The sequence below is a fragment of the Ambystoma mexicanum genome, chromosome 1q (genome assembly GCF_040938575.1).
Source record: "Ambystoma mexicanum isolate Mex_15411 chromosome 1q, UKY_AmexF1_1, whole genome shotgun sequence".
NCBI lineage: Eukaryota > Metazoa > Chordata > Amphibia > Caudata > Ambystomatidae > Ambystoma > Ambystoma mexicanum.
This window is the reverse complement of record NC_090922.1, coordinates 318,263,403-318,287,699: the sequence shown is the minus strand read 5'-3', so window position 1 is coordinate 318,287,699 and position 24,297 is coordinate 318,263,403. Positions and strand designations below refer to the sequence as shown.

The window sequence follows — 24,297 nt, the reverse complement described above, 5'->3', positions numbered from 1 at the left end:
GGACTCAAGCACAGGGATTGTATCTCTCCAGCCCTGAAATTTCTCCACTGGCTCCCGGTTGTGGCAAGGATCAAGTTCAAGACGCTTTGCATTGTCGACCAGGCTTTCTGGGCCCAGGACCCACACTACATCCAACGCCCTTTCTTCCAAAATACCTTCCCTCTTGAGCCCTTCGCTCAGCTACCTCCAACTCTCTAAGGAAAAGACACTTCTCCAGGCAGAGTGGCGGGTAGATCGCTCCCCTCTGTAGGTGTCTCCCTCTGGAATGGCCTCCCTGCCCTCTCAAACTTGAGCCGGACCACCTTAAGTTCCGGAAGCAGCTCAATATGTTCCTCTTCTCTGCTTTCTCTCTCTCCCTCCCCTGCTGGGCTACCTGACCGACCGGTCTGCTGTACCGACTGGTTGCTTGGCTGAGTCTCACTGAGTCCAGACTTTCTTTATCAGTCACCCATGCACTGCCTCTGGGCCTACCACGAATTTAGGGGCTGTAACTGTAACCCTACAGTCCCTTGCTCTCCTTGCACTACCCAGAGCTGCGCTGCACTGGCTGCACTTACTCAGAGTATTGCTGCCCTGTTTTTCCCTCACCTCTCCCTTGCACACCCCTCCACCCTCCTTTTTCCCTTGCACTTCTCGGTCTCGCACTTGCACGAGCTGAATGACACAAGGCCCAGTAAGATTGTTTGTCTTGTCCTCCGTCTATCGCCCTCCCTTGTCTTGTCACGCCTAGAAACACTTGTGTACAGGTGTGTTATAAATGGCTTACATCATATTTTATCACAGATGCCCAGTAAGAAACGGCTAGACTGGCACCACCCAAATGCCAGTCTAGCCAGGTAATTACACTTAGCAGGACTGCTTTATCATAAATGCCCAGTTAAAAAAAAGTCATACCAAACTGAGGAATGACTAGACTGGCTGCACCAAAATGCCTTTTTAGCCACTAATACCGCATATCATGCCTGCTTAGCCTGGACATAGACAACCATTATGATTTGTCACCCAATTCAACCCCTCTCCCCCCCACACACACACACATCCCCTCTCCCTCCCACCCCTACCCCAACCTCCTTGGCCCAGAATTACCTCTGCGTCCCTCTTCCTTGTCCCAGAGTTTACGTATGAGGCTCCTTGCCTCATAGGTAAGTACTGAGATGAGGAAGAGTGGGACTAGGAGTAATGAAGATTACACATATTTAATCAGGCATTACCTCCATGTACCTCTACCTCATCCCAGTACTTGTGTATGAGGCAGATAGTCTCATACACAAGTACTGCCTCATGCACTAGTACTGGGACGAGGAAGAATAGGGCTAGGAGTAATGAAGATTACCAATAAGTAATCAAGGCATTAAACACAAGTAGTGGTGCAACACCATTGAGTTGACTGGGATTGAACCCCCCCCCCCCTGCCTTCATAATGTAATTATTTCTGTTGCAGAAATGATTTCTTTATGAAGGCAGAGTGAATTCAAAAAGAAAAAATGTTTTTTTGAGAAAAAAAAAATTCTGTTTTTTTTCTCCAAGTGGGGCCCCCTCCCAGGACATGTACTGGTGGGGCCCCTGCACCGCGGGGGCTGCAGGGGCCCCTGTTAGGCCAGTGGCTGCGCATAAGATCCCTTTAGTGGCTCTTCAGGGACTAGTGGTCTCAGTACTTGGGAGCCCACATGGATCCTTCAGTGTCCAACCTCCTCGGCCTCGACTCGTGGGACAACCACATCAATCTTATGGTAGGGGAACCCTTCTGGCCTCCTTGGCTTCAGACTGAGTGGTCACGGATGCATCCCTGAAGGATTGGAGCGCTCACTGCAAGGACTTGCAGGTGAGCGGCTATTGGTCACCAACGGAAGCCAGATGGCACATCAACAGGCTGGAGTTGTGAGCCAACAGGCTAGCCCTGTGGGCCTTCGCCCCGTCTCTTCTGGGGAAGTATGTCCTGATTCTAACGGACAACACGGTGACCATGCACTACCTGAACAAACAAGGTGGCGTGCACTCCTGTCCCCTCTGCACAGAGGCGATGCAGCTGTGCTATTGGTTACTGGAGAACCGGATCTCGTTCTCTGCAGTTCATCTGGCAGGGACATAGAACAGTTTGGTAGATGCTCCGAGCAGACAGAGCACAGTTTAACAAAAGTGGGAAGTGTGCCAGGAAGTCCTAGAAGAGGTCTTCAATGGATTTCTTTTCTCCCGCAGATTTCTCATCTTGATAGGTATCCATAATCCATCTAGTTCTGCTGCTCGGAAACCTTTCGCCATGGGGCGTAATGCACCTGTACATCGCCCGTCGATCCGTCTTATCTGGCTCTCGATCGACCGTTCTGGAATTGACGTCCGGCATCGTATATATAGCACGTCACTACGCCCCATGCTTCAGTTCCTTTTTTCTGCATGCTTGCACGCTGCATCGGGAACACGACTCAAGTTTACTCGATGATCTTTTGGCCTTCATTTATATCACTGAAACCTGATTCACAGAAACTTCCAAACCCAATCTGATTCAGGCCCTCCCTTCGACCTGTGCAATTTTGCATGCTGATAGAGTAGCACCTCATCCAGGAGGGGGAAAGGTGTATTGCACTCATTTTTAAATGCCACTTTCAGTGCGCAACTATATCAAATAAACATAGTATACAAATTGGACATCTTTTTATACGTATGTCCCTTTCGTCTGTTTCTACTTTCTTATTGTGTATCATCCTCCATGCCCTGACTCAGTGGCCTTTACTGTTCTTGTTGCTGAGCTTCAGCTAAAGTATATTTGACTGTTCATTGTTGGTGATATTAACATGTGGTTGAACGTTACTAACGACCGCCTAACACCTAAATATTGCTTGTATTTAGTGGATTTTCAGCTGTTATAACATATCCAAGGCCCTACTCAAATCAAAGGCCATATCATGGATCTCATTTTTGGTGCGGCTGATAGTGTTAGGGTGAATACCGCGCTTCCTTTAATATGGTCAGCCATTTTTCTAGTACCTTTCACCACACCAGCGGCACACATACCCGGTGCTCACACGCACCTTTGACTCCCTCTATTTCTCTCTACTGACTAGAACTTCGGTTCCCGAGGGCGTTCAACCTACCAGCACCTTGAGACCATACCAATGGTACATAAGGCGCTATATAAATGCAAATTAACATAACATATTAGTCTCACAGCTACCTAACACCGCCAGTTCAGTTGTCCAACCCCACCAAAATTGGAGACGTTAATCTAACCTTTTTACCTTCGCAGATCTTAGAATGTCTGAACCATTCCCTGTCCTCAATTGGTTCCTGTGATCCTTTAACAGCACTTCAGGATGCATTTATTAAAGTGGCAGGTTGCACCTTTAAAGTTAGTTCGAAGATCTCAAAAGCGCGCCACACCTTGGTATACTCCTCAAATAAACAGGCTGAGCGTACTTGCAGTTCTGTCTATTTACCTGCAGACAAGGTATTCTAAAAATCCACAGTTTAAAATACCATCAGGCCATTAAAGAAGCTAAATCGGTTTACTTTTCTAACCTCATTTCACTGGCTCTGAATAAGCCTTAACTGTTCTCTGTGAGAAGGGAGTTCTTGTCTCCTGATCTAGTCTCTACTTCTGTTCATACCTCACAAGACCTCTGTGACTCTTTGTCCAATTTCTTCATATAGAATATCTGACATAGGGTGAATATTTCAAGCCTTGTTACTGAGGTGGATCCTCTTCTTCCACCTCAAAGCTCATCACCCCTGCTGTGTACAGGATGTTCATTGAAACAACAGAGGACCAGTTTCTCCAGCATTGGGTCTGGCATGGATTCACATGCTCATGAATATTCCCTGTCATAAGGCTGGGAATCCTGGGTAAAAGAAAACCGTTTCACTTTCACTTACAAACTATTTCTCCTTTAAACCAATCACTGTCCTCTGGGTCCTACTGCCCCCATCCAATGACAGTCCTCTCCCCAAGCACCTCCTCTGGCAGCCATCTTCAGATTTTTACTGGACGCTTCAGTGGTAGGAGTCCTCTAGTTTGCTCTGCCAGCTACATTTTTTTGTGTTTTCGATGGAAAAAGGTTCTATTTTTGCTCAAAAAGAGCCAGTGTGCTCTCTTCTCCATGTGCCGACAGTGAGGATCCGTTGTTGGTGAATTTCCGCGCCCCTCAAGGACAAAGATCACTGAAGATTCTAGAAGGCCATCGGGCCTACTTCGCGCCGTCGGATCATGACGGAGGCGCAGAAGTACGGAAGGTCTCTCTTCAATCCCTGCACCAAATGTGGGCTACGGAATGTGGTTGTAGAAGACAAGCACCTGCAGTGCCTCTACTGCCTGCAACCAGACCATAAGGAGGTGTAGTACGAAATATGCCTCGGGTTCTCCAAGAAGACAAGGGGCAGGCACAGTAGACTAGTGGTGTAGCTTAACGCTAGGGCCTCTGCCCCGTGCTCCGTGCAGGCTCATGCCTCAACCAGGACTGGCAGGTTCGAGGAGCAGCCTTCTAAGTCCTTTGAGGGCACCTCATCCGTGGGGTCCCAAGACAAGGCAAGAACGCTATTTAAGTGCAATTTTTATTTCGTGCTTTAATTTCTTTCCATTCTTCATTTCCGCTTAGGCTCCTTCTAAAGGATGCGTTCCGGTCTTCTTTTCCCCTTCTTGCTCCCTTTCCCCTGTATTCTCTCTTCCCGTTTCCCCGGGTTGGCTTATTGATCATAGTTAACTTTCTCTCCCCAAACAGGTCTTCCCCCAGCCCATCCTGCCAGGGAGCCCCTCTCCCCCTTTCAGCCAAGACCCTGATCAGCCCGAGCTCTCCCCGCCGCCTTAGTTGTCCCATCCCCTCCGGCCCCCATCGCGCCCTCCTGTTCTAGAGAGCCCCATCCATCAAGCGCATACCTATCCCCCAGAGCCCCAGCATCCTTCTTATCCCCCTCCTCTTCCCCCGCCTTTCGCTTCGGGGGGTCCACCCCAACTAACCCCCCTGCTCCTCCTGGCCCCCGCACTCCAAGGCCCTCCCCCCAGGTTTCTTTTTGATCTCCTTAAGCTGCCAATCCCAAAGGGTGCCAATCCCAAAGGGCCCCCTTCTCTTGAGCCCCCCCTATCTCCCAGGGGCCCCCCCTTCCCCTCAGTTACCAACGTACTTGCCGGAGCCCCGTTTACAGTGCAAACTTTCAATTCACCCCCCCTTGCTGACTTCATTGATGCTTTGCAATTTTCAGTTTCCAACGATGCACTTCCCATTTCCCCCACCCACTTTTGGAGTTGGAAAGGTCTTCCAAGCCCCCTAACCCTCCCCATTAACGTGGGCCTCCCCTGAGTCTAATACTCCTGGGCGCCGTTCTTAATAAACTGATGGCTGTGCAGTTCCCCTTGTGGGCTCCGCCAGTACTTTCTAATGGGAACACCAGGTAACATCCGCTGGGCTTGTCTGCCAAAGACCAGTCGCTGCGACCGGTGTCACCGCCATGACTCACAGCGGGCCACCGGCCGTAGTGAGTTCCCCCTCATCCACCTGGTCGCCTTAGCTCAGGAATCCCCGGTTAAACTATCCATGCGCCTTTCACCCCTTTCACTCGGTCCGCAACAGGCACGCAGGCCCTCCGGCTGACAACCGGTGGCGTGATGACTTGTGTCGCAGCCTATCCCTGCTTGTGCTCCTCCTGTTTGCAGCTTACATGTGCAGGAGGGCCAACTGGCCTGGCAGCGGCGTGCCGAAAGAGGTCTTCCCTTGACCGTTCCGTTCCATAAATGGAGGCCCCCCTCCCAGATTTAGGTGGGGGGGGCGTTTCAGGCCCCTAAAGGCTTCCTTTATTCGCAAAAAACCCAAATCGACACTCACCCCTGCCCCCCCCACCGCTGTTCAATTGCAGCCCATCCCCTGCAGAGCATCCTTTAGGTTGTACACCATCGCCCTTACCCCCACTTCGGATAAGTGCACTTTTCCTCCCCGAAGCAACCCGCAGTTTTCAAACTAAACCAGGCATGCTTGACCCACCCAAAGCCCCTGCTGATTAGGAATTTCCACAGTTTGGCGAACCACAACTAAGGCGGCGGGGAGAGCTCGGGCTGATCAGGGTCTTGGCTGAAAGGGGGAGAGGGGCTCCCTGGCAGGATGGGCTGGGGGAAGACCTGTTTGGGGAGAGAAAGTTAACTATGATCAATAAGCCAACCCGGGGAAACGGGAAGAGAGAATACAGGGGAAAGGGAGCAAGAAGGGGAAAAGAAGACCGGAACGCATCCTTTAGAAGGAGCCTAAGCGGAAATGAAGAATGGAAAGAAATTAAAGCACGAAATAAAAATTGCACTTAAATAGCGTTGGGGAAAGAAAAATTGCAAAATAAAGAATGGCCAAAGGGTAGAGAGGGACTGCTGAGGCAGGGACTGGGCGCCTGCGTCGGGTCCCCCAAGGACCCGAGGGGGCGGGGGGGGAAAGTTGCTTGCTCTCAGAGTAGAAAATCCTGAGCGTGAACGGAACACCTGTAAGCTAACTCCTGACTTTATGTGTAATAAAGTTTGCTGTGGCAATTTTTCTCCCACTCATCCTACTGGTCTCTGCCTATCCTTTGGGTCGATGGGGGGTTGGGTTGCTTTGGGAGGAGGGTAGTTGGGAAGGAGTGAGAGTCGGAATGTGGAATGAGAGCTGGGGGGCGGGGGGGTTATTGGGAGCAGCATGGGCGGCCACTGTGCCACCCCACTGAGGGTGTCGGCGCTACGACGGGCTCCCGCGCCCTACGAAGGAGGGCCCCTCGGCGGGGGCCCCCCCTTAGTGACGACTGCCTCACAAGGCACGGTGGCGCGAGCAGTCGGGGGGGGGGGGGGTTGAGGGGGGGATGTGCGCCAGGCATCACTCCACCCGGGTGAGGGAGGGGCGGGTGGCGTCATCACCCGCGTGCCCATTTGGGGCTTAAATACACCCGGTCGGAAGACGCAGGGTCTCTCTCTGCCGGCTTCCCTCCTACGTTGCCCTCCCTTTTTACAATGTTGTACTGATGTGTGTTTTTTCTTGCAGATAAGCCCAGCGGATGTTACCTGGTGTTCCCATTAGAAAGTACTGGCGGAGCCCACAAGGGGAACTGCACAGCCATCAGTTTATTAAGAACGGCGCCCAGGAGTATTAGACTCAGGGGAGGCCCACGTTAATGGGGAGGGTTAGGGGGCTTGGAAGACCTTTCCAACTCCAAAAGTGGGTGGGGGAAATGGGAAGTGCATCGTTGGAAACTGAAAATTGCAAAGCATCAATGAAGTCAGCAAGGGGGGGGTGAATTGAAAGTTTGCACTGTAAACGGGGCTCCGGCAAGTACGTTGGTAACTGAGGGGAAGGGGGGGCCCCTGGGAGATAGGGGGGGCTCAAGAGAAGGGGGCCCTTTGGGATTGGCACCCTTTGGGATTGGCAGCTTAAGGAGATCAAAAAGAAACCTGGGGGGAGGGCCTTGGAGTGCGGGGGCTAGGGGCCAGGAGGAGCAGGGGGGTTAGTTGGGGTGGACCCCCCGAAGCGAAAGGCGGGGGAAGAGGAGGGGGATAAGAAGGATGCTGGGGCTCTGGGGGATAGGTATGCGCTTGATGGATGGGGCTCTCTAGAACAGGAGGGCGCGATGGGGGCCGGAGGGGATGGGACAACTAAGGCGGCGGGGAGAGCTCGGGCTGGTCAGGGTCTTGGCTGAAAGGGGGAGAGGGGCTCCCTGGCAGGATGGGCTGGGGGAAGACCTGTTTGGGGAGAGAAAGTTAACTATGATCAATAAGCCAACCCGGGGAAACGGGAAGAGAGAATACAGGGGAAAGGGAGCAAGAAGGGGAAAAGAAGACCGGAACGCATCCTTTAGAAGGAGCCTAAGCGGAAATGAAGAATGGAAAGAAATTAAAGCACGAAATAAAAATTGCACTTAAATAGCGTTGGGGAAAGAAATGAAAGAAAAATTGCAAAATAAAGAATGGCCAAAGGGTAGAGAGGGACTGCTGAGGCAGGGACTGGGCGCCCGCGTCGGGTCCCCCAAGGACCCGAGGGGGCGGGGGGGGAAAGTTGCTTGCTCTCAGAGTAGAAAATCCTGAGCGTGAACGGAACACCTGTAAGCTAACTCCTGACTTTATGTGTAATAAAATTTTGCTGTGGCAATTTTTCTCCCTTATGGTCGCATACTGTGCCCTGATTTTGCTGCCCACATTGCATTCTGTTTCTAGTTGTGCCATGTTAAACGATACCCTCGCCATGCCTCAACAATCCACCAGCTCACCAGCTGCCCCACTGGCATTCCTCTCCAACATTCCTCCCACCTACTTCCTACCATCATTCTTCACTGAAAGCATCCCCACAGCACGTCATCCTCCACCCAGCATAACTTCCTACACCAGACCCATCCACACCAGGAACCAACTCCTAGGTCTCCGTTCTAGATACCCTAGACTCACCCACCAAGCACCTCCCACCACTCTTAACACGCCTAACACGCCATCCCTTACAGTCAAAACACCCTTACCTAAACCCACCATGCCGCACCCCATCCCGGCGACACCACTCAACACCACCCCTACCTCGGCCCAACACACACACAACCTACAGTGTGCCCTCATAAACGCCAGATCCATCCCTGCCCATGCCATTGAAATTCACGAACTCCTAATTAGCTTGGACCTCGACATCTTAGCCATCACCGAGACATGGCTGCACAGCGCTGCAGGGCCAGCCCTCAACCTTACTATCCCACAGGGGTACGCCATTATCCGGCAAGACCGCCTCTCCTCAGTAGGTGGTGGGGTAGCATTCATCCTGAAAGATCACCTCGAGGCCAGACAAATCACCTCCAATCTAGGTGACAACATAGACTCTCTAGCTATAAAAATTGCCCTCTCCCCTAACTCCACCATCACCTTCAACCTAGTCTACCGCCCGCCCGGCCCCCTAACAGAGTTCCATGAGAACCTTGTACACCGCCTAACAGAAAACCTAAAACTCACCTCCAAAAGCATCCTTCTAGGTGACCTTAACCTGGGGTATAACGATAAAAAGGACAAGCCTGCTAAATCTCTTGCACTAGCCTTAAAAGAACTAGGCTTCGACCAAAAAATAACCTCACCCACACACAACAAAGGCCGTATCCTGGACTGGATAGCTGACCACAACTGTCACGTCGACATTAGCTCCATCACCCCGACTCCTTGGTCAGATCACCACCTCATTCACTTCCTTATTCCCGCTGTATCTAACACAAACAAACCTAACCCCATCCCCCCAGCACTGGCAAGATGTGTAAAAAATCTCACTAAAGATAAAATTACACCCCACCTTCACATCCTCTCCACAGACCTCAAGTCATCTGACCCGTCAGAATTAGCAGATATCTACAAGAGCACCATAAGCACCGCCATTGACGCCATTGCCCCCTTGCAGACCAAAAAAGCCAAAACTATCAAACACTCAAATACCTGGTTCTCCACTGAACTCAAAGAACTCCGCTCACAGAAAAGAAAAGCTCTAAACTCCTGGCAGAAATCGCCTTCCCCAGCCACCCTATCCTCCTACAAAAAAATCACTGCCCAATACAAAAAAGCCATAATCACAGCTAAATCAGTCTCTTATAATGATAGAATTGCTAATGCAAGCTCCGAATCCAAAGAACTCTTCGCCATTTTCAACGAACTCACCACACCGGCCACCAAATCACAAGACATTGTTAAAGACCAAATCTGGTGCAACTCCATACAATCTGCCTTGTTAAATAAAATTGAACTCCTACAAACAAAAATTAAGGAGCACCACAAAAACCTATCACTGCACCTCAAATCTCCCACCACCACGAGCCACATGCCCACCCCTAGTTCGGGAACCACATCCACCAAAGCCCCCACTACCCCGTTCAAATTCAGGGAAGTCACAGAACACGAAGTTATTGAGATAATGAACAAGATCAAACCATCCAATTGTAAAGGAGACCCCTGCCCCGCCAGCCTGATCAAAGACTGCACTGAAACACTCGCCCCTTTCCTTAAATCATTCATTAATGCCTCTTTCAAAGCCAACACTGTCCCTGACAGTCTAAAAGAAGCCTGGGTGCGCCCGCTTCTAAAAAAAACCACCCTCGACCCTGAAGTAGCTACCAACTACAGGCCCATCACCACTGTGCCTTTCCTGCTCAAGATACTGGATAAAATGGCCTACACACAAATCCAGGATTATCTCGAAACCAACCATATCCTAGGAAAAAGACAGTCAGGCTTCCGACCAGGTCACGGAACTGAGTCAGCCCTACTTGATCTGAAAATACAGCTTGCTGACACTATGGATAAAGGCAAACCGGCACTCCTTCTCCTACTGGATCTATCTGCCGCCTTTGACCTTGTCAACCACGATATCCTAGGCATGCACCTAAAAAATGAAGCACACTTCTCCCCGGAAGCCATTGCATGGGTGGCCTCATTCCTAAATGGCAGACTCATGAAAGTCTTCTCAGACACTGCCTCGGCAACCCCTACCACCATCCACTGCGGCGTCCCACAAGGCTCCTGCACCGCCCCCACTCTCTACAATATATTCACCCTTCCTCTCTTCAATGACCTCGACTGTCGTAACATAGCGTATACCAACTACGCAGACGATACGCAGGTACTACTCCCTCTAACTGGGACCTACGAAGAAGATGCGACAGCATTAACCAAAATCTACACAGCCATCCAAACCTGGATGGCGGCCAACGGCCTCTGCCTAAACGGGGACAAAACCGAAATCCTCATAGTAGGGACCAATGAAATTCTCAACAAACTCCCCCCCCAATACAAATCCTTCAACATCGACAACTCCACCATCTCAGTCTCCAAGACTGTTAAAACCTTAGGCGTTCACCTAGATGCCTCACTATCTATGTCTCGCCAGGTCAACGCCATAGCCTCTTCCTCGGCACTTACCACCAAGATGATAAATGCTGTCAAGCCTTTTCTCTCCGCCAAAAACTGCCTGTCCATCGCCAGAGCCACTATAGGTACAAAACTAGACTACTGTAATGCCCTGTTCCTAGGCACCTCCGCCCACAACCTAAAAAAACTCCAAATCACGCAAAACAATGCGCTCCGGGCAGCACTGTCCATTCCAAAAAGAGAACACATCTCGCAAGCAAGGAAAGATGCCCACTGGCTACCCGTGAAGGAACGCATACTTTTCAAAGCCATGACCATCACACATAGATGCCTATCCCTGGATGCCCCACCCTATCTCGCAGAAAGAATCACACCGAAAGCCTCCATCAGACCCACCAGAGCTCACCGCACCAACATGATTGATGTCCCCACGTTTCAAAGATCCAGGGCGGGAGGAACCAGCTTCCAACACCTCGCACCTAAAAACTGGAACTCCTTACCTACCTCACTAAGGAACGAAAAATCATACCATACCTTCCGTAAAAACCTCAAAACCCTCCTATTCCGCTAAAGTCTTCCACATGCACTCTCATGCTTGCATTGTAACCACAGCATAGCATAACCTCTAAGCTCAATGTTTATTACCAATGTGAAATGTACTCGGTAACTCGGTTTACATCTGTAAACACCTTCCTATGCTTGTGTTCATGACTAAGTCTGCTGTAACAGCGCCACGATGCCCCAGGGCAGTTCTGTGCGCTTTATAAATGCAAATAAATAAATAAATAAATAAATAAAAATAAACTGCAAGTCCGAGTCAGATTCGCCACAGAAGCGGGTGCCAAGGTGGAAAGGGTGCGATCCACATCCCCCTCCGCCTCCATTGCCAGCCGGCAATCGAGCTCCTCCTCGAAAAGGAAATCATCTACCCCGCCTAAACTGCGGGAGAAGTCCGAGAAGCCGCGGACGGAGGAGAAGGTGGCCGAACTGCCCAAGCAGGCCCAATTGGCACAGGCGAAGACTTCCTCGATGATAGAGCTAGTGGTGGCTGCTATCACAACTGCTAAAGGCGCTGGCCCTGTGACGGTAGCTCCTGCAGCACAGAAGGTATCCCTGGGCGTGCCCATGGCACAACACCGTTGCAGTGACTTTGACAAAGTCTGCTGGCACGCCAGAATGGGGGGAAACCAGCTCAGGCCCTGGTTCAAGTCCCACAGGTGGGAAAATAGGGCGGGGGCGAGGAGGCCCTGAAACAGCCCTCCCAGGCCGTGGCCCAAGCCATGGAGGTCTCGTCCACAGATGACGAGGATCAGGAGTCCTTGCACATAGTCCACAAGGATGTGGAAGAGGACGACGACGACAGCGATGACGGTGCAGGGCCTAGTGTTCTGATCCCGCCAGCTCAGCCGAGGGACGTGCCTCTGGACATTGTCGGCCCTGCACACCTTGGTGTCAGAGATCCAGAAGAGTATTCCCCCGGGCCTGGTTCCGGTGGTCCCCCAAGTTTCAGTTTAGCCTACAACGAAGAGGAAGCGTCATCCGACACCCCCCATTTCAGCCTCTACATCCGCGTTGGGCCCCTTCTCCCCCAGCAGACCCAGACACGGGTACGGATATTGCCACGACTATGAATGTCTACGAAGATATTGTTGCAGCGGACGGCGAGTCTCTGCATTTGGATGCTCCTAATAGGGTTTCCCCACCGGACTAGGTGGAGTCCTTCCACTCCAGGATCTCTAGAGCCTCTGAGCTATTCCAGCTTGTGCCAGAGGAAACCAGGACAGAGGGTTTCTTGTACCAGAGGCGCAAGTCCGAGAGGAAGACAATCATGGTGGTGCCCCTTCTGGACGACGTGTGGAAGGAAGCTCTGGCCCTCATGAAGAACCCTTGCATGACTCGAGCCAAACAGGATAGGCTGGAGAAGAAGTATTAGGTGCCGGACTCTGCACTCAAGGTCCTGAGGTCACATCCATCCCTGGATTCAGTGTTATCGGTTGCCACGAGGAAGCAGTCCGCTAACACGTCATCTTCAATCCCTCCGGACAGCGAGGGGAAGAGGATGGACGCCATGGGAAGGAAGGTGATTTACACCGCGGCATCCACTATCAAGGCGGCCAACGCACTGGCGATCATAGCCAGGTACGACTGGGAGCTGTGGTACAAGCTTGGGCCTATTCTGCAGTTCCTCTCCGATGATAAGAGGATGGAGGCAATCGCTCTCTTCAAGGAAGTGGAAGTAGTGTCTGATCGCGCCATTGAAGTAGCGTTGGACGTCCCTGACACTGGGTTCCGGCAGATGGGGAACTGTGTCTACCTTCGTCGCCAAGGCTGGGTGAAGGCCACGAATTTCCGGCAAGAGGTCAAGGTGAAGGTGTTGGACATGCCTTTTGACGGGGAGAACTTGTTTGGGAAGGTCATTGACGAATCCCTCCTGGCCATCAAGGTAGATACGGAGATGGCCCGTTCCCTGGGCGCTCTCATGCAGCATTGCTCTTCTTTTTCGCTTGTCCAGGGGAAAGTCGAGCAAGTCTGCCAAAGGTTTATCCTCTTCATACCGTCAGCCCTCCAGATCTATGACTCAGCCTACAGAGGCTGTTCCCAGGCCTACGGTAACAGAGGACAGCGTTGTCTTTGCCCGCAGGGCACGATGCCGGCTCTGAAGCAGGCCTGAACCAGCCAGGACGTTGTGCCCCTGCGGGGGGGGGCACACTGGTGGGAGGCCAGCTGACGAGGTTCGTCTGCGAATGGAAGAAGATCACCACCGACAGATTGTGCTCTCGCCCAGGGTCACACCCTGGAGTTTCAACAAAGGTGTCTGCGGACCCCTCTGATTGCCCATCAGAAGCAGCACATCCCTCAGCTCCTGGAAGAGGTAAGGGCCATGCTGCGAAAAGGGGCGATAGAGCTAGTTCCTCAACGACTCTGAGGCTCTGGAGTCTATTCCATATACTTACTGGTCAGAAAGAAGGCAGGGGGCTGGAGGCCTATCCTAGACCTGTGACATCTCAACAAATACTTGAAGTCCCAAAAGTTCAGGATGGTCATGTTGCAACATGTGCTCGGCCAACTGGAGCAACAAGACTTCTTGATGTCACTGGACCTGGAGGACGCCTATTTCCATGTCCCCATTGACAAACATCAGAAGTTTCTGCGTTTCATAGTGCAGGGTCAGCACTACCAGTTCAAGGCTATAACTTTCGGATTGAGGTCGGCCCCCTGAGTGTTCACAAAATGCCTGGCGCTGGTGGCTGCCCATCTACGTCTACGGAACATACATGTATACCCATACCTCGATGACTGGCTCAATCCGGGCCCACTCGTAGGAGTTGGCTGTGGGACGCACTGAGATGAACGTCCAGCTACTGACTGATCTGGGATTCTCCATCAACTATCCAAAGTCCTGCTTAACATCATTGTAGAACGCACTGTTCCTAGGAGCCAGACTCAATACGGTGCCCTGCCTGGCGTCAACCTCGGATGCGAGGGTAGCAGCCATTCAATGGAAGGTGCAGCGACTGTCGCCGATGAAGACAGCCACGGTGCGGGCCATCAAGTTGTTGCTCGGCATGATGTTGTCCTGCATCTACCTCATCAGGCTCTGCAGGTTGCAACCTCTTCAGGAGTTCCTGGACGCTCGCTGGATACAGGAGCCCAGATGCTTCGGTGACAAGATCCCGCTCAACAACGTGTTCCGTCTGGTGATAAGATGGTGGGGCGTCCGCTTCAACATCACACAGGGTTTAAAAAAAAAACATACCAGGAGACGGTCACCACTGACACTTCCATGGAAGGCTGAGGAGCCCACACCGGAAGTCTGCATGCCAGAGACCTCAGCATGCCAGAGACCTGTGGCTGCTGGAAGAGAAGGATCCCCATATCAACATCCTGGAACTACGGGCAGTGTTCTGGGCCCTCAAGTCGTTCCTTGCGTCTGTGAAGGGCAAGTTGGTGAGGATCTTCATTCAGCTAGCAGGAGTCAAGAACACCATCACAGACTCCCTAAACAGGGAGTTGCCCTCCTGCCAAGAGCCGTAGCTTTTTTGTCGTGTGCACAGGTATTGGATAGGCATTTGACAGGCACTGCTTAATAGGCCCAGGCGATCGCACACTTTTCTAGTTCTTGCCATTGTATGGCTGGTTGTTCCGTTATAGGAGTTCTTGGTAAATGCCTACTGCATGCCTACACAATTTCAAAAACTGTTGACATTGTCGATGCTTGTTATTGTTTTGTTCTTTACATGTGGTCACGCTGCAAATAGACAAGGTTTTATCAAAATATAAAGATCTTGTTGGGCACCAGTTTGTACATACTTGTCTTTTGATTACAATTACTGAGTGCTAGTCTAATCTTCACATTTATTTTTATAGTGTATATGGTTTAATTAAAATAAACTTTACACAAACATTACACAAGCATTATAAAATATTTGTACCCTGCGAGGGACAATGAGTGCGTAACAAGCAAGTTCATTGGTCCAGGACACAGCCACTCCCTGGCCGCCATGGTGCGGGAGAAGGGACTACGTGTATCCCTTCTCCTCGTTCCCTGGCGTCCATCGTTTAAATTTTTTTTTCCTTCCCATTTCAGCCATGGAAAGAGGAGAAGGAAGTACGTGTAGTCCCTTTTTGCTGTTCTGTTTTCGCTGTTCTACTGTGGCCCTCTAATTAGTTTGATTTTTTTTTTCTTCCCTTTTTTAATGCCCGCCATGGAAAGGTATAAGGGAGTACGTTATAGTCCCTTCACCCCGTTCCATGGTGGCCATCTTGATAGACGGCAAAGGTGTCGCACAACTTAAAAAATACACTATTAGTACCCCTATTTTATGGGCCGGTGTACTAATAGCAATAGGCCCCTCACTGGTGGGGGGGGGGGCATTACCACTTCAGGTAATGCCCCGGGACTTGGGTTAAGGCCCGGGGCATTACCACTTCAGGTAATGCCCCGGGACTTGGGTTAAGGCCCTCGCTTAGCTCGGGCCTGTAACTATGGGCTCCGTCGCATTACCTGAAGCGGTAATGCCCCGCCCAGCCTGGGCCTTATTGCTTCAGTAAAAAGGGGCACATTAAAACATCATTTAAGATCTCTTCAAGATAAAATAGAACCAAAGGAAGTAAACATTTCTTCAATGCAACGTGAAACAGCCAGTGTCAAGGAAATCCTCCTACCCTCCAATATTTGAACCCAGAACATACCAAGATCTAGAAACCTATAATCCATTACAAAAGGCTGCAGATATTTCTGTCTGGTAAGGGTGATCGCAGGGCAATGCAACAATAAATGATCAAAGGTTTCTATTGTTCTGTCTTCCGCACACAATCCACACACCTTTTCAGCTCTATCCCTGTTCTTGCCCCCACTACTTCGTGGGTGGCATAGAGATTTAAGCAAACCCGCAAACATTTAATTCTCCAGTCCAACCTGAACATTACTAATAGATTATTTTCAAACGTCTACATCATTATCTATTTAAGAATTATGCGATGCATTTCTATCATACTTCTCATTGTGGATCTTGCATGTTTTACTTGGTGATACTGCTACATGTTGCAGTCTTCCGTTTTACATTGTTTGATACATTCCCAAGGACACACTGTCCTGAGTGATTAGTTAGGAAATAAGCCCCGAGCTAGGCGGCATTATGGCTTCAGGTAATGCCCCGGGGTCCATAGTTACAGCAGCGAGGGGCTTAGTGCTATTAATACTCCGCCCCATGAGACCGGGGTACTAAAGGAATCTTTTTTCAGTTTCGAGACGCCCCAGCGTTTCGCAACCGAAAAAAAAAAAAAGGTTGCAGCCATGAAAATGAACCGAAGTCCGTTCTCTCTTTCTGTGGTGGCCATTTAAAAGATTTTTAAACAATGAAGATGGCTGTCATGGAACAGGAGAAGGGACTACACATAGTTCCTCCTCCCTTTCCATTGCGACCAGTCGTGGAAGGAACCCCGACGGGCGAGGCTGTGACTGGAGCTGTATCGAGCAGGAAAGGACGCGGCAAGGGCCAATCGGGTCCCTTTCCAGGTACTAAATTGCATTTTCTTTTCATAGCTGTTACTATCTAATGTACTTGTTCCAGGATTCATTTTGGCCAACATTTCTCTTTCCAACTGAGAAAGTTCCTACTTTGAAGAGCTCATCTGGTGAAATGTTGGTCGCTTCAGTTTTGCACTATATCCTGCTTCTTTTTCCATAGTTCTTAACATATATGAGTAAATATACTATTTGAGTTGGCTTAAAATATATTTGTGCTTTCTTTGCTATTTTCCGATCCCTCTTAATGACTACCGTGCAAACCATCAACATGACTTTGTTTTATTGTAGACTTCTTTTTGCATCATAAAAATGATGTAAAATATCTTGGTCCTAAAAAGACGAATAATTCATTTTTCCTGTGGCAATTAGGCAGTATTCACGTGTCATTAAAAAATAACGTTTGTAGGCATGAATTGCAGTAGACTTTGGCAATGAGTGGGGAATGCACCAATCCAAAGAACGCAAATTCATGTTAAGAGATGTGGACTGCATTTGTAAATGCCTTACAGAAGGAATGTTGGATTGAAAGAAGTGTTACTATGGTTACTTTTAAAATATTTTTGCGTTTAACTGTTAATTTTTTAAAATTTATTTTTTAGGGATGTGGAAGGCGAGCTTGAGATCGTATGGGAATCTACCTCAATAGAAAATCAGAGAATGAAAGCATTATTAACTAAATCACTAGAAAATAACAAGTGGGACAGTAGTAAACCAGATGCATTTGATTCAGATGAAAGCCCTCAGAAGGATTCTGTTTATGGAATTGCTTTAAGGGACTGGGATGCCAAGCTTTCATCCCCTCGAGAAGATTAAGATGAACAAGAGCATTTGGGATGACTGAATTTTTAAAGAAGGCAATACCCACCAGCTGCAGACACACGTACACACCTGCTTGATGCAGACCTACAGACCAAGTAGAGCATGAAGAAAGAGTATCTGTCAAGACAAATAATCTCCTGAAGCAAATTTGTTTTTCAAGCAATTCCTTTGGCACTCTGACTGCATATTGTGTAATGATTGCCTATGCATGCAGAAAAACAAAATGCTCCAAAGTGACATGTCTTTTTTTTCTACTGTTGTCACTCTATTATCACTTTATAAGCAGCATACCCTTTGTTCAAATGTACAAGGTCTTCAGACAACATGTTGATCAACTGAGAAGTTTGTCATCTGATTTTTCAGCATTTTTGATAATGGTTTAACTTTGTGTCTCTCGTTTAATATATGTACCTTTTTTAATAGGTTTTCTTCATTACCCCGAATAAAGTCAATGATTTAGTTTTTAAACCTATAACTATAGGTCAATAACAAGAGGGGAGCGGTGTAGATTAGTGTGCACAAATTACATCAAACCAGTAAGCAAATATAAGGGCAAGATTACTCCTAGTTCTTGTACACTCTATCTTGAATAGATTTGTGTACTTGTTTGAAAATTCCCCAAAGTCAGACCCTGAATTTGTAGTACATAAAATGACATATATTTCATGCATAACCAGCTCAGCAATGGGATATGTTTTCATATGTACAAGTCTTTTTTACACCACGCTCTTCCGTTGTTTTCTACCAGAGCCTGGCCAGCCCTGCCAAGCCTTATGGTGGTCAAATGCAAGCACGCATTCTAATCCTACTCCGTGACCTCCAACACTTTGGACTTCGGTCCCCGATGACGTTCCCACTACTAGCGCATGGAGACTATAATAATGGTAAAAGGCGCTATATAAAGACAAGTACAATACCTGTGCCTCCCCTAACTCCACCAAGTTAAGCCACCAGACCTCAGTATGAGTGAGACCAGGTGCAGGTGAAAACATTAAATTACAATTTTATGATTTAATCCAAAATTGTCAGTGCGATACACTGACTATGTTTAAGAAGTACTGAAGCTACTTAACAATAGATGCAATTTTCTCTTGAGCTCAGTACAGTGTTTGGTCCATAATGCAGCATCAAAAAGAAAGGAAGATGCTTGCTAAGCCTTGCTCGCTGCATTGTTGAGGAAATGTAGCAGGGAAGACACATTTAACAATTGTATATTGCTGCTATCCAACGCATAACAAAGAAGTATGCAAGATCTGCCAGGAAGTTGGTATTTTGACTCTGACCATGCCAGGTCTGGTATTGTCAGAAAGATGCAATCTTTCCCAGAAGAGACCCGGTCTGTCCGCCCTGGTTGGCATACGTGAAGAATCGAAGAATACACACTGGAATGTTTCGAATGAGAGCAATAGCCTCTCAGTGTACAAAATCACTAGGAAGGTCTGTAGTCTAGGAGGACACCAATGAGAAACAAGAATAATCAGGCAAAGATGCAGATTAGTACTGCAGAATTGAGGAACTTGGATGCAGTTTTGTTTGGTCATCGGCTGCATAACTCTTAATAGCCAGCCTATGCCGTGAGGAGAGTTGAACACCCAAAGCAATTCCAGACTGGTAATGTAAAGAATGCATGGTATCAAACAGTGAAGACAAACACAAGTGATCATAGTTCAAGGGTGTTTATTGAACTTCAATGGGTTGATTGAACGCTTATCTAAACCTAAATCTAAGAATGGGAGCAAGCTATGACCGTCAAATAATAATAACGCAGTTCTAGACAAGTCGCTGTCAAAATAGAAGGGCCTATACTAATAAACCTATTGCCAATCCTTATTTCTACATACAAACGTGTGGGAGACAATTGTGTATGCAAAAAGAAAAGTGTTCAAGAAACAATATGTCAGGCTGGTTGAGCAGTTGACTTCCCTTCCCTATGTTTTCAGCACGGGGGAAGGCGACACACTCTAGCTTTGCACACATTCTGGCTTCTCTGCCACAAGGATATAGTTCAAAGCAAAGGTATCAGGCCTTTTGCCAAAGCTTCTTTTCCAATAACAATCTCTTACTGAAGAGGGCCTGTCGCAACAAATAAGCACCAAAGTCCCTTTCTCATCAGAGCTTTCACATGTACAACTTTTCGTTTTCAATATTCATCGTGGGTCTCTCTTCTCCAGGTTTGGACCCCTTTTTACCACAATGTTCACAACTGGTCTCCCTCATTCGGGATTGGACCAGGGATCTCCCTCTTTTTTGGTTTGGATCCTTTTGGCACAATATACACATTTGGTCTCCCTCGTTTGGGCTCGGACCATGCAATTTCACTTTCTGCGTTTTCCTCTTGATTTCAAAAATCGAAGGCTTTCGAATGTGCGATGGGTTTTGCTGAACTGTTGCCTGACCTCTTCGATTCACTTCACGCAATGTTTTTACTTTCGTTTCTGCCACTTCTTGGCTGGATACCTTTACAGAGACCTTCGATTGAGCACCCAGGCGGCGCTGGTTCACTCTGTCACTGGTATTGTATCTTTCCTTCTCAAAGTTCAAACATTCATCAACAATTCAGCTATACTCGTGTCGTTCATCACACATGTTTAACAATGTTCATTCCTGCGCTCGTTCTACAATTTTGCCGCTTGCAACCTTGACTTCAACACAGACTGGTCTTGCATCAGCTTCCCCAACTCACTGGCTTTGTTGATCTCTCTGTCGCTACTTTGTTCTTGGAGTCAAGGATGACACCCCGGTGGCTGCTGCTCCTCCCTCATTTGGTCAGCTGCGCAGGATGGCCTCTGGTATCTCCGGCACACAATGCAGGATTCTTTAGCCTGGTTTGCTGGCCTCATGTTTTCTGATCTACAATGTTTTTGAAAGTAACATTTTCCTATTGGAAAGGTCAAAGGTACTTCCCTCCTTGCGAACCCGTATTGGTTTGCGGTCTTTCTCCCCTTGTTCAGCTGCCTTCTCGAAACTGCTACTCCTTCATGGGCTTTGCCTCACTCATTGTGCTCTCGTGCTCTGCCTATTATCCATGTGGGGAAGTTCAATGGAAGTCAGGTGTGAGTGATTGTCATTAATTGCCTGACTTTGCCTGACCATAGTAGCGGGACATGTCACTGCTTGTGTACGAGTCTGTTTTCTCCCAGCGCGGATGAGGAGGGAGGGGGGACATTTTCCACATATCCTACCTGGTAGGATGGGGTCAAGGTGTTACAGGGGGAGGGATACCACATCTCGCCATCCAGTGTCCACTCCCACTCCCCGAAGACCTCTCACCCAGGTGATCCTAACACACTGGTCCACCCTCAGGGTCTGGATCCAAAAGTGATGGGCGTGGCCTGGCCACCTGAGAGAGAGATCCCTGGGGACTAGCGGGTGAGACACCTTCTGGTTTCTCACAGTAACTACATGTAACTGCAAACAAGTACCACCAATTTAATACAGGAACACAACATTACTGACAGGAAAATTGGAAGTTGTCTTTCTTACCCAGCAATGTGCAACCTGAAACGAGGCCACAGCCAACTCCATACACAACTCCTAAGCCTGTTGTACCGTGATGCCACCACACTGGCACTCACTCAAACAGGTGCTCTGAGGGGACCACCGAATGCCACCATACACCAACTCCCTCCCATCAGCTCTTGTGCCCCCAAATCCCTGCTGTGCTATTTGGAACTGATTCTGACCCCGACCCCTAGAAATACCCCATTGTATCTCCAAAGTCCCTGACACATAGCTAGACCTAGTACAGCCACAAGCTACATGATAGGTTTGCACACAAGAAAGAAGCAGAACCGTAGGAGACATGGAGTCCGATTTGAGTCCTTCAAAGCAAACAAAAGCAGTCCCTTTCCCTTAGCCAAAAAGGGGACTAGATCCTGGCCAGGTTCCATGCCCGAGTCTGGAATGTCCTCTAACAGGCACATTGCATTGTTCTTTACTGATTCTGTTTCCCTCTCGTTCAACCTGTCTTTGATGGGTGTAGTCTTTTTTTCTTTCAATCATGGATGTACAAAATGAATGTGTACATGTGTATTTTAAAGGTTTTGCAAAATGTATTTTTGGAAAAATATTTGCATTTTTGATATTCACGTAAGACACTTTTAAAGTGTTTTTAATTCTTCTTTTAATGTGGCCATAGAACAGAGAGTGAGTGTATGCATGTGGAAGTAAGAGTAGTAGCTTGCCCTCCCTTACCCTTGGTCTGAAATATGAGCTATTGTTGTGGCTAAATACATTTCTATTTTTTGCCAAATAAAAAAACAATCATCTGTGCTTTTTCAAATAAATGTAAAATGTGCTATTATTGTTTCTTGCAGCTTAAGGAGCTTATTTTGGTTCACAGAAATGAATTCCTATTGTCGCGATTTATTGTTTCATGAATTTATTTGTGCTTTGTTAGTAAAGTTGTTCTTAAATCGTTATACCAAAAACATGCAATGTAGGGGATCGATTGTGACTGGTGTCACCGACTTGAAGGATCATAAAAGGTGAGTTATCCTACAAGGTTATTGTACACCTGAGTGTCCAAGGGAAAACATAGTCCAGTGAGAGGGATGTTCAAGCCCTAATATATGAAGTGTGGCAGCCCTGATTCTCAATGGTCGAGTGTACCACAGTTTGTAATCCAGGTTAAGCCACTATTAAGGAATCATAAAAAGTAACTCAAAGTTCCTATATGTTCCAAGAGTCCTGGACCTTTCCATGGAGGTTGCTGGTGATTGCTGGCCCTCCTGCCCTGTAGTTTCTTGGCATGAAGATTAGTTGATTTCTTTCTTTTCTGTCCTGGCTTGATATTCAGGCTGCATTTACGTTAACTATCACACTCACAACCAAAAGCAGTTATGTTGTAAGGATTTCAGTGAGTCCTCCTGGCTCAACTTCTCAGTGAGCCCTCTTCATTCAGATTGTCAATGTGCATGTCCTATTTGTTTTCCATGGTGGGCAGCTTCATTGCGGTGGCTCCCAGCCATCCCCAGTCGTCCCTTTTTTCTCTTTCCCCCCTCCTTTCACACTCTCTCTTCCGCCCTGTTCCTGGTATTTAGGCATTTTGACCCAGATTTCAATCCACCAATGCTCTCCCCCTCTGTAGTGCTTGTACCATGGTTGCAACCCAGGTTGGGCCCCACTGTTCTTGCAGGCTGTCTCTCAGCTACCCCTTCTAATGTTTGGCTTAGCCAATGTTAGTTGCCTTTGGACAACTCTGTCCACTTCTGCCCCCTGTCTGAGACTCTCCTCTGTCTTCAACCTCTGCCTGTCTTGGCTGACAGTCACCTTCCTCTTTCCACTTCTCTCCTCCAACCTCTTCCTGTTCTAAATAACCTTCTCCCATCTCCTCCTCTGTCCCTCCTCCAACACCCTCCTCTTCTTTGCACTCCTTCCTCTTACCTGATAGCTTGCTTCACAGGCCTTGCTGTCATCTTCCCTCCAAACCCCCTTACTCTGGGCTTGTCCCAACCCCCTTTCATACCTTTACTCAAGCTGGGATCGTACCAGGGACACCTGGACCATATATGCGCAGTAAACCAGGATTGGATGATGACCAATGCGCCTTTCCCAAAGCGTGCCTAATCATGCCTGGATTGCTTGTTGCGCCCACTAGCTCCGCAAGCAGAGAGTTAAAATAAAGGTGCCTCCATCTTGTAATCAGACATCCCAATCTTGGTGGTCACCTGATTTGGTCATGGTATCGTTCGGTCCGTGTGAGTATCAGCCAACTTACTCCGAACTGCTGCTCTAATCCTTGGCCCTACCCTTATTGCCATGCCAAAGAGAATACTCTGTAAGATTGCCTTTCTGTGTAAGGCCTCAATGATTTCATCCATAGGCCATGTTCTATTGGCATCTGTCTTCCCATTATCCTGTATTGCATTTGCAATCCAGTCACACTTATCACAAGTGTGGTTTATAAATTTCAGATTCTGAGTCCCTTATTCTAATGGCGTCTGGGTGGGTGCAGAGAACCTGATGATACGTTTAGTAATGGTTGAGAGGCCCTGATGGAACCTCCATACATTGCCTCAAAGTATCAAAGAGCAGGTGGCTTTCCTTGACCCGCAGGGTTCCTCTCACACTAGTTCACACTGCCTCACTTGTGACTTTGTCACACTAGGCATTCTGTTAAGTTATAACAGCTCAGACTTGCAAATACATATTTCAACTATTATTTTGTTTTCATGAGTTTGCATTTCTAATGGATTTCTTCTTCCCACAGATTTGTCATCTTTGATATATGTTCAGCGCCAGCTTCCTTCAGAAATCTTTTCAGCCACCAATGGGCAGTACAGATTCACATTGGGGCCTCTCAGTGCTGATGGACGCTAATATCATCAAGGGCATTCATTATAGAGCCAGCCGTTCCTCAAGACCTCATTTCCTTTTTTTCATTCACTATGTATGCTGATTTGCAATGCCACTTAGCTCTTGCTATTGTTTTTTACTGTATCATACAAAACACCCTGAAAGCCTCATCATTCAAGCTCTGTTGGGACTGTGGGAGGCAAATGTCACTATTTGACCCCCATAAGGGTATGTATTTACTGCCTCAGGAAGAACATGACACAGAGGTTTGTGGATCCTGCCAGCTCATGCTTGCCAAGGCCCTCATGTAGTGAAGCGCAAATCTCGACACTTTGCTCAA

General features: G+C 48.4%; 1 protein-coding gene across 3 annotated transcripts in view; it reads left to right on the top strand.

The window, feature by feature from the left end:
• CEP89 (centrosomal protein 89) overlaps window positions 1-21,975 on the top strand; it is a 1,655,177-nt gene extending 1,633,202 nt beyond the window's left edge. For all 3 annotated transcript variants that reach the window (XM_069639099.1, XM_069639094.1, XM_069639107.1), the window contains one exon: window positions 17,441-21,975. In XM_069639099.1, coding sequence (XP_069495200.1) covers window positions 17,441-17,654 — 214 coding nt within the window. In that variant the 3' untranslated portion in view covers window positions 17,655-21,975. The remainder of the gene's footprint in view (window positions 1-17,440) is intronic.
• The last annotated feature ends 2,322 nt before the right edge of the window (window positions 21,976-24,297 follow it).